The sequence below is a fragment of the Oncorhynchus nerka genome, linkage group LG12 (genome assembly GCF_034236695.1).
Source record: "Oncorhynchus nerka isolate Pitt River linkage group LG12, Oner_Uvic_2.0, whole genome shotgun sequence".
Lineage (NCBI taxonomy): Eukaryota > Metazoa > Chordata > Actinopteri > Salmoniformes > Salmonidae > Oncorhynchus > Oncorhynchus nerka.
Window position 1 is genome coordinate 14,876,852 of NC_088407.1, and position 12,092 is coordinate 14,888,943.

Here is a 12,092-nt window from a genome sequence, read left to right on the forward strand (position 1 = left end):
AGGGTAGCCTAGTGGTTAGAGTGTAGAGGCGGCAGGGTAGCGTAGTGGTTAGAGTGTAGAGGCGGCAGGGTAGCGTAGTGGTTAGTGTAGAGGCGGCAGGGTAGCGTAGTGGTTAGAGTGTAGAGGCGGCAGGGTAGCCTAGTGGTTAGAGTGTAGAGGCGGCAGGGTAGCCTAGTGGTTAGAGTGTAGAGGCGGCAGGGTAGCGTAGTGGTTAGAGTGTAGAGGCGGCAGGGTAGCCTAGTGGTTAGAGTGTAGAGGCGGCAGGGTAGCCTAGTGGTTAGAGTGTAGAGGCGGCAGGGTAGCGTAGTGGTTAGAGTGTAGAGGCGGCAGGGTAGCGTAGTGGTTAGAGTGTAGAGGCGGCAGGGTAGCGTAGTGGTTAGAGTGTAGAGGCGGCAGGGTAGCGTAGTGGTTAGAGTGTAGAGGCGGCAGGGTAGCCTAGTGGTTAGAGTGTAGAGGCGGCAGGGTAGTGTAGAGATGGCAGGGTAGCGTAGTGGTTAGAGTGTGGAGGCGGCAGGGTAGCGTAGTGGTTAGAGTGTGGAGGCGGCAGGGTAGCCTAGTGGTTAGAGTGTAGAGGCGGCAGGGTAACCTAGTGGTTAGAGTGTAGAGGCGGCAGGGTAGCGTAGTGGTTAGAGCGTTGGACTTCGAATCCCCGAGTTGCCCCCGAGCTGCCCCTGAACAAGGCAGTTAACCCACTGTTCCTAGGCCGTCATTGAAAAAAAGAATTTGTTCTTAACTGACTTGCCTAGTAAGGTAAAAAGTAAAATAAATAAAAGTCAAGTAGTGAATTAAAGCACAGATTCAACCACAAAGACAAGGGAGGTCTTTCCAATGCCTCGCAAAGGGCACCCATTGGTAGAACACAAACAAAGCAGAGATTTCAACATGAGGCCAATGTTGACTTTATAAACAGGTAAGAGTTTAATGGCTGTGATATCAGAAAACTGAGGATAAAATCAACAACATTGCACAATACTAAGCTAAATGACTGAGTGAAATAAAGGAAGTCTGTACAGAACAAAAATGTTACAAAACACGCATCCTGTTTGCGACATGACACTTAATACTGCAATGTGGCTAAGAAATGTACTTTATATCCTGAATACAAAGTGTTACGTTTGGGGCAAATTCAACACAACACGTCACTGAGTACCACTCTTCATATTTTCAAACATGGTGTTGGCTGCATCAGACAACGACCAGGGAGTTTATTTTAGGATAAAAGGGAAACCGAATACAGTTATAGCCACAGGCAAAATCCTCGAGGAAAACCTGGTTCAGTCGGCTTTCCAACAGACCTTAAAACACCAGGCCAAATCTACACAGGAGTTTCTTACCAAGACGACATTGAATGTTCCGGAGAAGCCTGATCACTTAAAAATCAGCTTGAAAATATATGGCATGTCTTGAAAAGGGCTGTCTAGCCATGATCAACTTGACAGAGATGTAAGAACATTTAAAAGAAAAATGGGCAAATATTGTACAATCCAGGTGGGCAAAGTTCTTAAGAGACGAGGTCAAAAAAAACTCACAGCTGTAATCGCCGCCAAAAGGTGCTTCTACAAAGCATTGACATTACATTACATTTAAGTCATTTAGCAGACGCTCTTATCCAGAGCGACTTACAAATTGGTGCTTTCACCTTATGACATCCAGTGGAACAGCCACTTTACAATAGTGCATCTAGGTCTTTTAAGGGGGGGGGGAGGAGGATTACTTTATCCTATCCTAGGTATTCCTTAAAGAGGTGGGGTTTCAGGTGTCTCTGGAAGGTGGTGATTGACTCCGCTGTCCTGGCGTCGTGAGGGAGTTTGTTCCACCATTGGGGGGCCAGAGCAGCGAACAGTTTTGACTGGGCTGAGCGGGAACTGTACTTCCTCAGTGGTAGGGAGGCGAGCAGGCCAGAGGTGGATGAACGCAGTGCCCTTGTTTGGGTGTAGGGCCTGATCAGAGCCTGGAGGTACTGAGGTGCCGTTCCCCTCACAGCTCCGTAGGCAAGCACCATGGTCTTGTAGCGGATGCGAGCTTCAACTGGAAGCCAGTGGAGAGAGCGGAGGAGCGGGGTGACGTGAGAGAACTTGGGAAGGTTGAACACCAGACGGGCTGCGGCGTTCTGGATGAGTTGTAGGGTTTAATGGCACAGGCAGGGAGCCCAGCCAACAGCGAGTTGCAGTAATCCAGACGGGAGATGACAAGTGCCTGGATTAGGACCTGCGCCGCTTCCTGTGTGAGGCAGGGTCGTACTCTGCGGATGTTGTAGAGCATGAACCTACAGGAACGGGCCACCGCCTTGATGTTATTTGAGAACGACAGGGTGTTGTCCAGGATCACGCCAAGGTTCTTAGCGCTCTGGGACGAGGACACAATGGAGTTGTCAACCGTGATGGCGAGATCATGGAACGGGCAGTCCTTCCCCGGGAGGAAGAGCAGCTCCGTCTTGCCGAGGTTCAGCTTGAGGTGATGATCCGTCATCCACACTGATATGTCTGCCAGACATGCAGAGATGCGATTCGCCACCTGGTCGTCAGAAGGGGGAAAGGAGAAGATTAATTGTGTGTCGTCTGCATAGCAATGATAGGAGAGACCATGTGAGGTTATGACAGAGCCAAGTGACTTGGTGTATAGCGAGAATAGGAGAGGGCCTAGAACAGAGCCCTGGGGACACCAGTGGTGAGAGCACGTGGTGAGGAGACGGATTCTCGCCACGCCACCTGGTAGGAGCGACCTGTCAGGTAGGACGCAATCCAAGCGTGGGCCGCGCCGGAGATGCCCAACTCGGAGAGGGTGGAGAGGAGGATCTGATGGTTCACAGTATCGAAGGCAGCCGATAGGTCTAGAAGGATGAGAGCAGAGGAGAGAGAGTTAGCTTTAGCAGTGCGGAGCGCCTCCGTGATACAGAGAAGAGCAGTCTCAGTTGAATGACTAGTCTTGAAACCTGACTGATTTGGATCAAGAAGGTCATTCTGAGAGAGATAGCGGGAGAGCTGGCCAAGGACGGCACGTTCAAGAGTTTTGGAGAGAAAAGAAAGAAGGGATACTGGTCTGTAGTTGTTGACATCGGAGGGATCGAGTGTAGGTTTTTTCAGAAGGGGTGCAACTCTCGCTCTCTTGAAGACGGGAGGGACGTAGCCAGCGGTCAGGGATGAGTTGATGAGCGAGGTGAGGTAAGGGAGAAGGTCACCGGAGATGGTCTGGAGAAGAGAGGAGGGGATAGGGTCAAGCGGGCAGGTTGTTGGGCGGCCGGCCGTCACAAGACGCGAGATGTCATCTGGAGAGAGAGGGGAGAAAGAGGTCAGAGCACAGGGTAGGGCAGTGTGAGCAGAACCAGCGGTGTCGTTTGACTTAGCAAACGAGGATCGGATGTCGTCGACCTTCTTTTCAAAATGGTTGACGAAGTCATCTGCAGAGAGGGAGGAGGGGGAGGGGGAGGAGGATTCAAGAGGGAGGAGAAGGTGGCAAAGAGCTTCCTAGGGTTAGAGGCAGATGCTTGGAATTTAGAGTGGTAGAAAGTGGCTTTAGCAGCAGAGACAGAGGAGGAAAATGTAGAGAGGAGGGAGTGAAAGGATGCCAGGTCTGCAGGGAGGCGAGTTTTCCTCATTTCCGCTCGGCTGCCCGGAGCCCTGTTCTGTGAGCTCGCAATGAGTCGTCGAGCCACGGAGCGGGAGGGGAGGACCGAGCCGGCCTGGAGGATAGGGGACATAGAGAGTCAAAGGATGCAGAAAGGGAGGAGAGGAGGGTTGAGGAGGCAGAATCAGGAGATAGGTTGGAGAAGGTTTGAGCAGAGGGAAGAGATGATAGGATGGAAGAGGAGAGAGTAGCGGGGGAGAGAGAGCGAAGGTTGGGACGGCGCGATACCATCCGAGGAGGGGCAGTGTGGGAAGTGTTGGATGAGAGCGAGAGGGAAAAGGATACAAGGTAGTGGTCGGAGACTTGGAGGGGAGTTGCAATGAGGTTAGTGGAGGAACAGCATCTAGTAAAGATGAGGTCGAGCGTATTGCCTGCCTTGTGAGTAGGGGGGGGAGGTGAGAGGGTGAGGTCAAAAGAGGAGAGGAGTGGAAAGAAGGAGGCAGAGAGGAATGAGTCAAAGGTAGACGTGGGGAGGTTAAAGTCGCCCAGAACTGTGAGAGGTGAGCCGTCCTCAGGAAAGGAGCTTATCAAGGCATCAAGCTCATTGATGAACTCTCCGAGGGAACCTGGAGGGCGATAAATGATAAGGATGTTAAGCTTGAAAGGGCTGGTAACTGTGACAGCATGGAATTCAAAGGAGGCGATAGACAGATGGGTAAGGGGAGAAAGAGAGAATGACCACTTGGGAGAGATGAGGATCCCGGTGCCACCACCCCGCTGACCAGAAGCTCTCGGGGTGTGCGAGAGCACGTGGGCGGACGAAGAGAGAGCAGTAGGAGTAGCGGTGTTGTCTGTGGTGATCCATGTTTCCGTCAGAGCCAAGAAGTCGAGGGACTGGAGGGAGACATAGGCTGAGATGAACTCTGCCTTGTTGGCCGCAGATCGGCCAGGAGTGTGAATATCAATGTAAATTAGATATCTGTATTTATTATGCAATACATTTGCTCACATTTCTAGAAACATGTTTTCACTTTGCCATCATGGGGTAATGTGTGTAAGAAGCGTGAGAAAATAGATTTTTACCCATTTTCAATTCAGGCTGTGACAAAATGTGGGAAAATTGAATACTTTCTGAAGGCTCTGTTAGTTGTACGAACGGACAAGTAAAAAAATTAATTAAAATATCAAACAATTACGCCGATCAGCACTGGATCAGAGAGGCCAAAATTAGAATATTCAAAACCATTTTTATTTATGTACATTAAACAAGCCTCCAGGTCAAAGTGTAGGTGAGATGCATATTGGCCACAGCCTCGTGCCCAAACAGATACCGACATGAGGCAACATAAAATGTAGCCAAACTTTAAATGAGACTTAATTACATACAGGCATCACCCACCTTGAATCTGACCAGAGGCCGTCAATATTTTGAAACAATTTAAACATTAACTGAACAGTTTAAAACCTGGGCATTTTATGAAGCAAGTCTAACCTTGTTTCAAAGTAGCCTAGACAAAATACGACCGCAGAAATTAAGGAATTATTTTATAAAATATACTGGCATATTGTGTTTATGGCATTTCTCTCATGATCTAGTTGTTTCCAAATCAACTTTATTTTACTGTCCAGCTGCCAAAGGCATAACCCTCGTCATATTAATAACCCTAGTTAATGACCACCCTCGTCATATTAATAACCCTAGTTAATGACCACCCTCGTCATATTAATAACCCTAGTTAATGACCACCCTCGTCATATTAATAACCCTAGTTAATGACCACCCTCGTCATATTAATAACCCTAGTTAATGACCACCCTCGTCATATTAATAACCCTAGTTAATGATAACCCTAGTCATATTAATAACCCTAGTTAATGATAACCCTAGTCATATTAATAACCCTAGTTAATGATAACCTGTCATATTAATAACCCTAGTCATATTAATAACCCTAGTTAATGATAACCCTAGTCATATTAATAACCCTAGTTAATGATAACCTGTCATATTAATAACCCTAGTCATATTAATAACCCTAGTTAATGATAACCCGTCATATTAATAACCCTAGTTAATGACCACCCTCGTCACATTAATAACCCTAGTCATATTAATAACCCTAGTTAATGATAACCCTCGTCATATTGAGCTTAGACAAGTAAAGAAATGTCCTACTTGTCAAAAGAACTAAAACATGTTTTATGTCAAGCCCTGGAGTGTGTGTGTGTGTGTGTGTGTGTGTGTGTGTGTGTGTGTGTGTGTGTGTGTGTGTGTGTGTGTATTCTGCTGGGCTGGGCCAGCCTGGAGCTCAGAGACTGGGTGTTTTAAGATAAGGGCACCTCATCATTCCTGTACAGCCCACCACACCTCGTGTCCACCCTGCCATTGAGTATGCAATATGTGTCTCTAGATTATTGTGCCTGGCGACCTCCATTAGTCAGTTTAAACCTGCACTCCAACACATGATAACAGATTCTCAGAGCTCTCCTCTATCTCCCCAGTGACACAACAGTCACAGTCAACGCTTTTCTACAGACCTTATTTTCCCCTCCCACTCCCGCCTTCTCTTACCCTCTTTCCATCTCTTGCTAGCTCTCAGCCTTCCTCTCTGTCGCTCTCCAGCTCCCTCATCCCCTCACGCTTTGTCCTTTTCGCCCTCTCTCTCTCTCCTCTATTCATTCCCTCTCATCCATCTCTCCTTCACTTCCCCATCCTTCTCTCTCTATTCTCTCCCTTCCAGGGTTATTAGTAGTTTTATTGACGACACAATCTTCTAGTAACGTCACTCAAGCAGATTGGCCCATTCTCTCTCCTTTGACTCACTCCCTCTCCCTTTCTTTTCATTTTCTCCCCCTCCATTCTCTCTCTCCTCCTCTACCTCTTTCTTCTAGTAACGTCACTGAGGCAGATTGGTCCATTCAGTATCTGGGACAGCAGGGAGGTGACTCAGTGTTAGCATAGTTTAGAAACCGGGTGTTTACGAAAACTAGATGCTGACTGGTTGATAGCAGGGAGTTATAGAACCACAATCCCAGCATCCTCCGGGTAATGCCTGTTAAAAGACATGCTCCGGAACATTGGCGACCACTAACTGTTATTTAAACCTTCTGTTTTGGGCTTCATGTGTCAATGTGTAGTTCATAGATGCATAATCCATGAGAAGAATTACGGTCTTGCCTCAATCAGCAACAAAACCCCTAGTTTGAAAGCAACTTTTTCTGGAATCTGCACCCCACTGTCTCCCCTTAATTCCCCCCACGTGGGCCAGCCCCCTAACAATTAGAGTTCAACCAATGAGCTTCATGTGAGTGACAGCTAGCAAGAGGCACGTCAAACACGAATGGCAGAGCGAGCAATGTGGTGCACATACCTGCACACAATGTGACGTACAAAACCATTTTTGGGGGACCAATGTGAGCACTACTTTCAGAACTACTGGCTAAAAAGTCATCAGAAGTAGAGGAGAATCAAACAATTAACAAGTTCATTAGATTTATCAATACGCATCCACTGTCTCACAGCCCAGACAGTCAATTTATAAACTTAATCTCCCCTGGAAAATTAGAATCTAGACGACATTTCCCCATGCTAGTAGGCTGGCAATGCTACTAGGCTAGCAATGCTACTTGGCTAGCAACTTCAGAATCTCAGAACTCAATGTAATAACGTTTGAATGAAAACTTTTCTTAATACATGTCGGCAACCGTTTTCCGAAAGCAATAAGGCCCTGAACCCGGGACATATCGAGAGTAACACCCTCCAAAGGGCCTTGGCTTCGCCTCGGGCATAAGAACACCCCTTAGTTGAGAGTTAGCACACAATAATCCCCAGGTTCTCGTGCCTTATTGCTTAAATATAAAACACACACATTCACTATGCCCCCCTTTCTACATCTGAAAACCTCGCTATCTCAAGGTGGGAGACCGAACATGTGCTTAGCATATGCATTCTATCAGTGTCCTCGCTCCTCCCAGCCACATAGGGGTGGTACTGGGCAGGGGCAATGGAGCCGTCCCCAAGCTGGGCAATGGAGCCGTCCCCAAGCTGGGCAATGGAGCCGTCCCCAAGCTGGGCAATGGAGCCGTCCCCAAGCTGGGCAATGGAGCCGTCCCCAAGCTGGGCAATGGAGCCGTCCCCAAGCTGGGCAATGGAGCCGTCCCCAAGCTGGGCAATGGAGCCGTCCCCAAGCTGGGCAATGGAGCCGTCTCCAAGCTGGGCAATGGAGCCGTCCCCAAGCTGGGCAATGGAGCCGTCTCCAAGCTGGGCAATGGAGCGGTCCCCAAGCTGGGCAATGGAGCGGTCCCCAAGCATATCCTCCTCCATCAGTCCTATATCCTCCCCCGACCTTACTGTTGTGCCTTCCATATTTCCATCCCCATCTTTTGCCCTTGGGGTGGGGGGATGGAAGCAGGCCCTCTCCCAGTCTACCCTTTCTAGAGTAACCTTGGGGTGGGGGGATGGAAGCAGGCCCTCTCCCAGTATACCCTCTCTAGAGTAACCTTGGGGTGGGGGGATGGAAGCAGGCCCTCTCCCAGTCTACCCTCTCTAGAGTAACCTTGGGGTGGGGGGATGGAAGCAGGCCCTCTCCCAGTCTACCCTCTCTAGAGTAACCTTGATCAGGCTCAGGTGCAGTATAGTACAGTCAGCAGCCAGACTTCCAGGAGGGCGGCGCAGTAACCTGAGTAGCCACGGCCAGGATCAGAGCACCTGAGGGGAGGCTTGAGGCGCCGGGCTGGGTGGGTGCCCTGGTTCTCTCTCTCCTGTTCATTGTCTAAGGCTTCCTGTAATCTGGTTGTTCTGGCCTGCCTACACTCGCCACACACAGGAAACGACTGGACAAACACTCCGTATAACTGGGACTGCGCACACACACATACGACACGTGTACATACAGTTGGAGTCAGAAGTTGGCATACACCTTAGCCAAATACATTTAAAAACTCTGTTTTTAACAATTCCTGACATGTAATGCCAGTAAAAATTCCAGTTAGGATCACCACTTTATTTTAAGAATGTGAGGTGTCAAAATAAGAGAGAATGATTTATTTCAGCCTTTATTTCTTTCATCACATTCCCAGTGGGTCAGAAGTTTGCATACACTCATTAGTATTTGGTAGCATTGCCTTTAAACTGTTTAACTTGCTTCAAACGTTCCGGGTAGCCTTCCACAAGCTTCCCACAATAAGTTGGGTGTATTTTGGCCCATTTCTACTGACAGAGCTGGTGTAACTGAGTCAGGTTTGTAGGCCTCATTGCTCACACTCGCTTTTTCAGTTCTGCCCACAAATGTTCTATGGGATTGAGGTCAGGGCTTTGTGATGGCCACTCCAATAATTTGACTTTGTTGTCCTTAAGCCATGTTGCCACAACATTGGAAGTATGCTTGGGGTCATTGTCCATTTGGAAGACCCATTTGCAAACAAGCTTTGACTTCCTGACTGATGTCTTGAGATGTTGCTTCAATATATCCGCCTGATTTTCCTCCCTCATGATGCCATCTATTTTGTGAAGTGCACCAGTCCCTCCTGCAGCAAAGCACCCCAACAACATGAAGCATGGGGGTGGCAGCAAGGCTTGCAAGCCTCCCCCTTTTTCCTCCAAACATAACGATGGTCATTATCGCCAAACAGTTCTATTTTTGTTTCATCAGACCAGAGGACATTTCTCCAAAAAGTATGATCTTTGTCCCCGTGTTCAGTTGCAAACCGTTGTCTGGCTTTGCACTTTTTTTTCACCAAAGTACGTTCATCTCTAGGAGACAGAACGCGTCTCCTTCCTGAGCAGTATGACAGCTGCGTGGTCCCATGGTGTTTATACTTACGTACTATTGTTTGTACAGATGAACCTTCAGGAATTTGGATGAACCAGACTTGTGGAGGTCTACAATATTTTTCTGAGGTCTTGGCTGATTTCTTTTGATTTTCCCATGATGTCAAGCAAAGAGGCACTGAGTTTGAAGGTAGGCCTTGAAATACATCCACATGTACACCTCCAATTGACATATTATGTCAATTAGCCTAGCAGAAGCTTCTAAAGCCATGACATAATTTTCTGGAATTTTCCAAGCTGTGTAAAGGCACAGTCAACTTAGTGTATGTAAACCTCTGACCCACTGGAATTGTGATACAGGGAATTATAAGTGAAATAATCTGTCTGTTAACAATTGTTGGAAATATGCCTTGTGTCATGCACAAAGTAGATGTCCTAACCGACTTGCCAAAACTATAGTTTGTTAACAAGAAATTTGTGGAGTGGTTGAAAAACGAGTTTTAATGACTCCAACCTAAGTGGATGTAAACTTCCGACTTCAGCTGTACATGTCCATGTCCAGGTACAACAGGAAAACATCTAGAACGATAGACTATTACATTCTGCATAACAATGTCGTCTCCCAAGGAACTGTTTCTTGGCAGAGCTGAAGAGAGAAAAGTACAGGTGAAGATCGGATAGGGTATTGATACAAAGAGACAGCGAGGATGAGAGAGTGCAGGGGAGAGAGAGAAGCGAAAGGAAAGAGAGACAAGATAGGGGAAGAGAGGGGAGAGGAGAAAAATAGGAGATAGAAGAGAGGAGAAAGAGGGAAGAGATGAGAAGAGAGGGAAGAAAAAAAGACAGACAGAAAGAGAGAAAGAGAGCGTGCTCCCTCTCACGAGGAAGGGAGAAGGAGCGATAGAAAAGTTTGACAGGTGTATAGGATAAACCCTGGGTGAAGAATTAACGGAGTATTGATACTGGGTAGTTGGACTAAAACTAAACTCGACAACACAGTGCTGCCAACCGATCCAATCAAGACCAACACTATGGAATGGAGACTGGGATAAAGCTCTCCCTCTTTCTCCCTAGTTTTATTCCTTTGATCTCTCTCTCTCTCTCGCTCCATCTTTCTCCCTCTTTTAGTTCCCCCCCTCTCTTTCTCCCTCTCTCTCCCTTTTTAAGTTCCCCCTCTCCTGCTCCATCTTTCGCCCTCTCCCTTTTTAAGTCCTCTCTCCCTTTTTAAGTCCTCTCTCTCTCTCTCTCTCTCTCTCCCCCCGGTTACCCCTCTCCTGCTCCATCTTCCTCCCTCTCCCGGTTACCCCTCTCTCTTTCTCTGGCCAGAGGTCGTCTTAGAATCAACATCGTAAGAGAAAAAGAAAGCTACAAGAATGGTTGGTTACATCATCCTCGTGTGGAAATGTGCCTCTTGCTAAACTAAGGTGACAAGGTCCGGTGGCCTTTCATCACCGAGTTGAAACAGTCAAAGTAGCTGTGGTAATCATCAGTACAGTGGTTGTTCTCCCCTCTTGTCAAATAGAACATTACCAGGAACACATTTCAAGAGCTCAACGCAGGCCTAGACTGAATTTAAAATGGAGGCAGCTCCCTGAGAACACTATGGAAGGCATTTGGGAGTGTGTGAGTCCGTGTGTGTGCGTGTGTGTTTTCACTTACCTCATTGCCATACATCATAAGGTGGTGTGTAGCGATCAGAGCTTTGAAGACCACCACCCAGCTGCTATTGGCTGTCCTCTCAAATAGTGTGTCAGCCAGCTGGGGGACCGACACATTCATCTCACTGGTGCAGTGGATCAGGTCTGGAGGAGACAGAGTTAGAGAGACAGAGTTAGAGAGACAGACAGGACAGACAGACTTAGAGAGACAGACAGACAGAGTTAGAGAGACAGACAGGACAGACAGACAGACGTGGTGAGATCAGGGCCTGTATAGATGGGGAAATCAAAGACAAGGAACGCACTCTCAGGTACACACTCTCAGGTACACACTCTCAGGTACACACTCACAGTGGTGTGACAGTGGAACTGCATGCAAGTTCAAAATGAAGGACAAACAGGGTCATTTCAGGAAGAGGAACACACAACACACACACACACACACGGGGCTGCGAGTCCAGAGACAAACACATAGTCTAGACTCAAGTGTCGACCTCCAGTCTAGACGAGTACAAACGGTGCTATAGGTGGTAAAACTGACTCTGGATGACAACATAATGATGTTTGTTTCCAACATTCGAGCGGTTTTCCTTTCCTTGCTGTGATACTAATGAGTAGCACCATACTGGTTTGGTCCCAGGCCTATAAAAAACAACATCCTGTTCCACATCTGCTGTTCTATTCAGACAATTCTATTGACATTATGTTTATATATTCATATGCACCAAAACAACAACTTTCACGGCCACTAGGGCTGTCCCCAACTAAAGAAAACATATATTGGTCAACCAAGAGCCATCTGTCATTTATAAAAACATGTATTTTCCCATAGATAGGATGTCTCCATGTCTTTTAATCAACTATATTCACTGAGCTTGTCTGATACTTTAAGCACACTGTTTGATTCAATAAGGGAGTCTGACCAGCAATTGATAATGATTGTGCCGGGATCAGACAACCAGTGACCGTGGGACAAGCACCCGCCTTCTCTATCCTCCCTGATGTAGTGACCAGGGTTAATCTGTCCTCCCTGATGTAGTGACCAGGGTTCATCTGCCCTCCCTGATGTAGTGACCAGGGTTCATCTGTCCTCCCTGATG

The 12,092-nt window shown here is 47.6% G+C and overlaps 1 protein-coding gene across 11 annotated transcripts in view; it reads right to left on the reverse strand.

Moving 5' to 3' along the window:
• LOC115121732 (phosphatidylinositol-binding clathrin assembly protein-like) overlaps positions 1-12,092 on the reverse strand; it is a 92,739-nt gene that overhangs the window by 62,530 nt on the left and 18,117 nt on the right. For 10 of the 11 annotated variants that reach the window (XM_065025268.1, XM_065025267.1, XM_065025265.1 and 7 more), the window contains exon 2: positions 10,994-11,136. In XM_065025268.1, coding sequence (XP_064881340.1) covers positions 10,994-11,136 — 143 coding nt within the window. Of the gene's footprint in view, positions 1-10,993; positions 11,137-12,092 lie in introns of those variants that run through there. The other variant, XM_065025269.1, reaches the window with a different exon arrangement.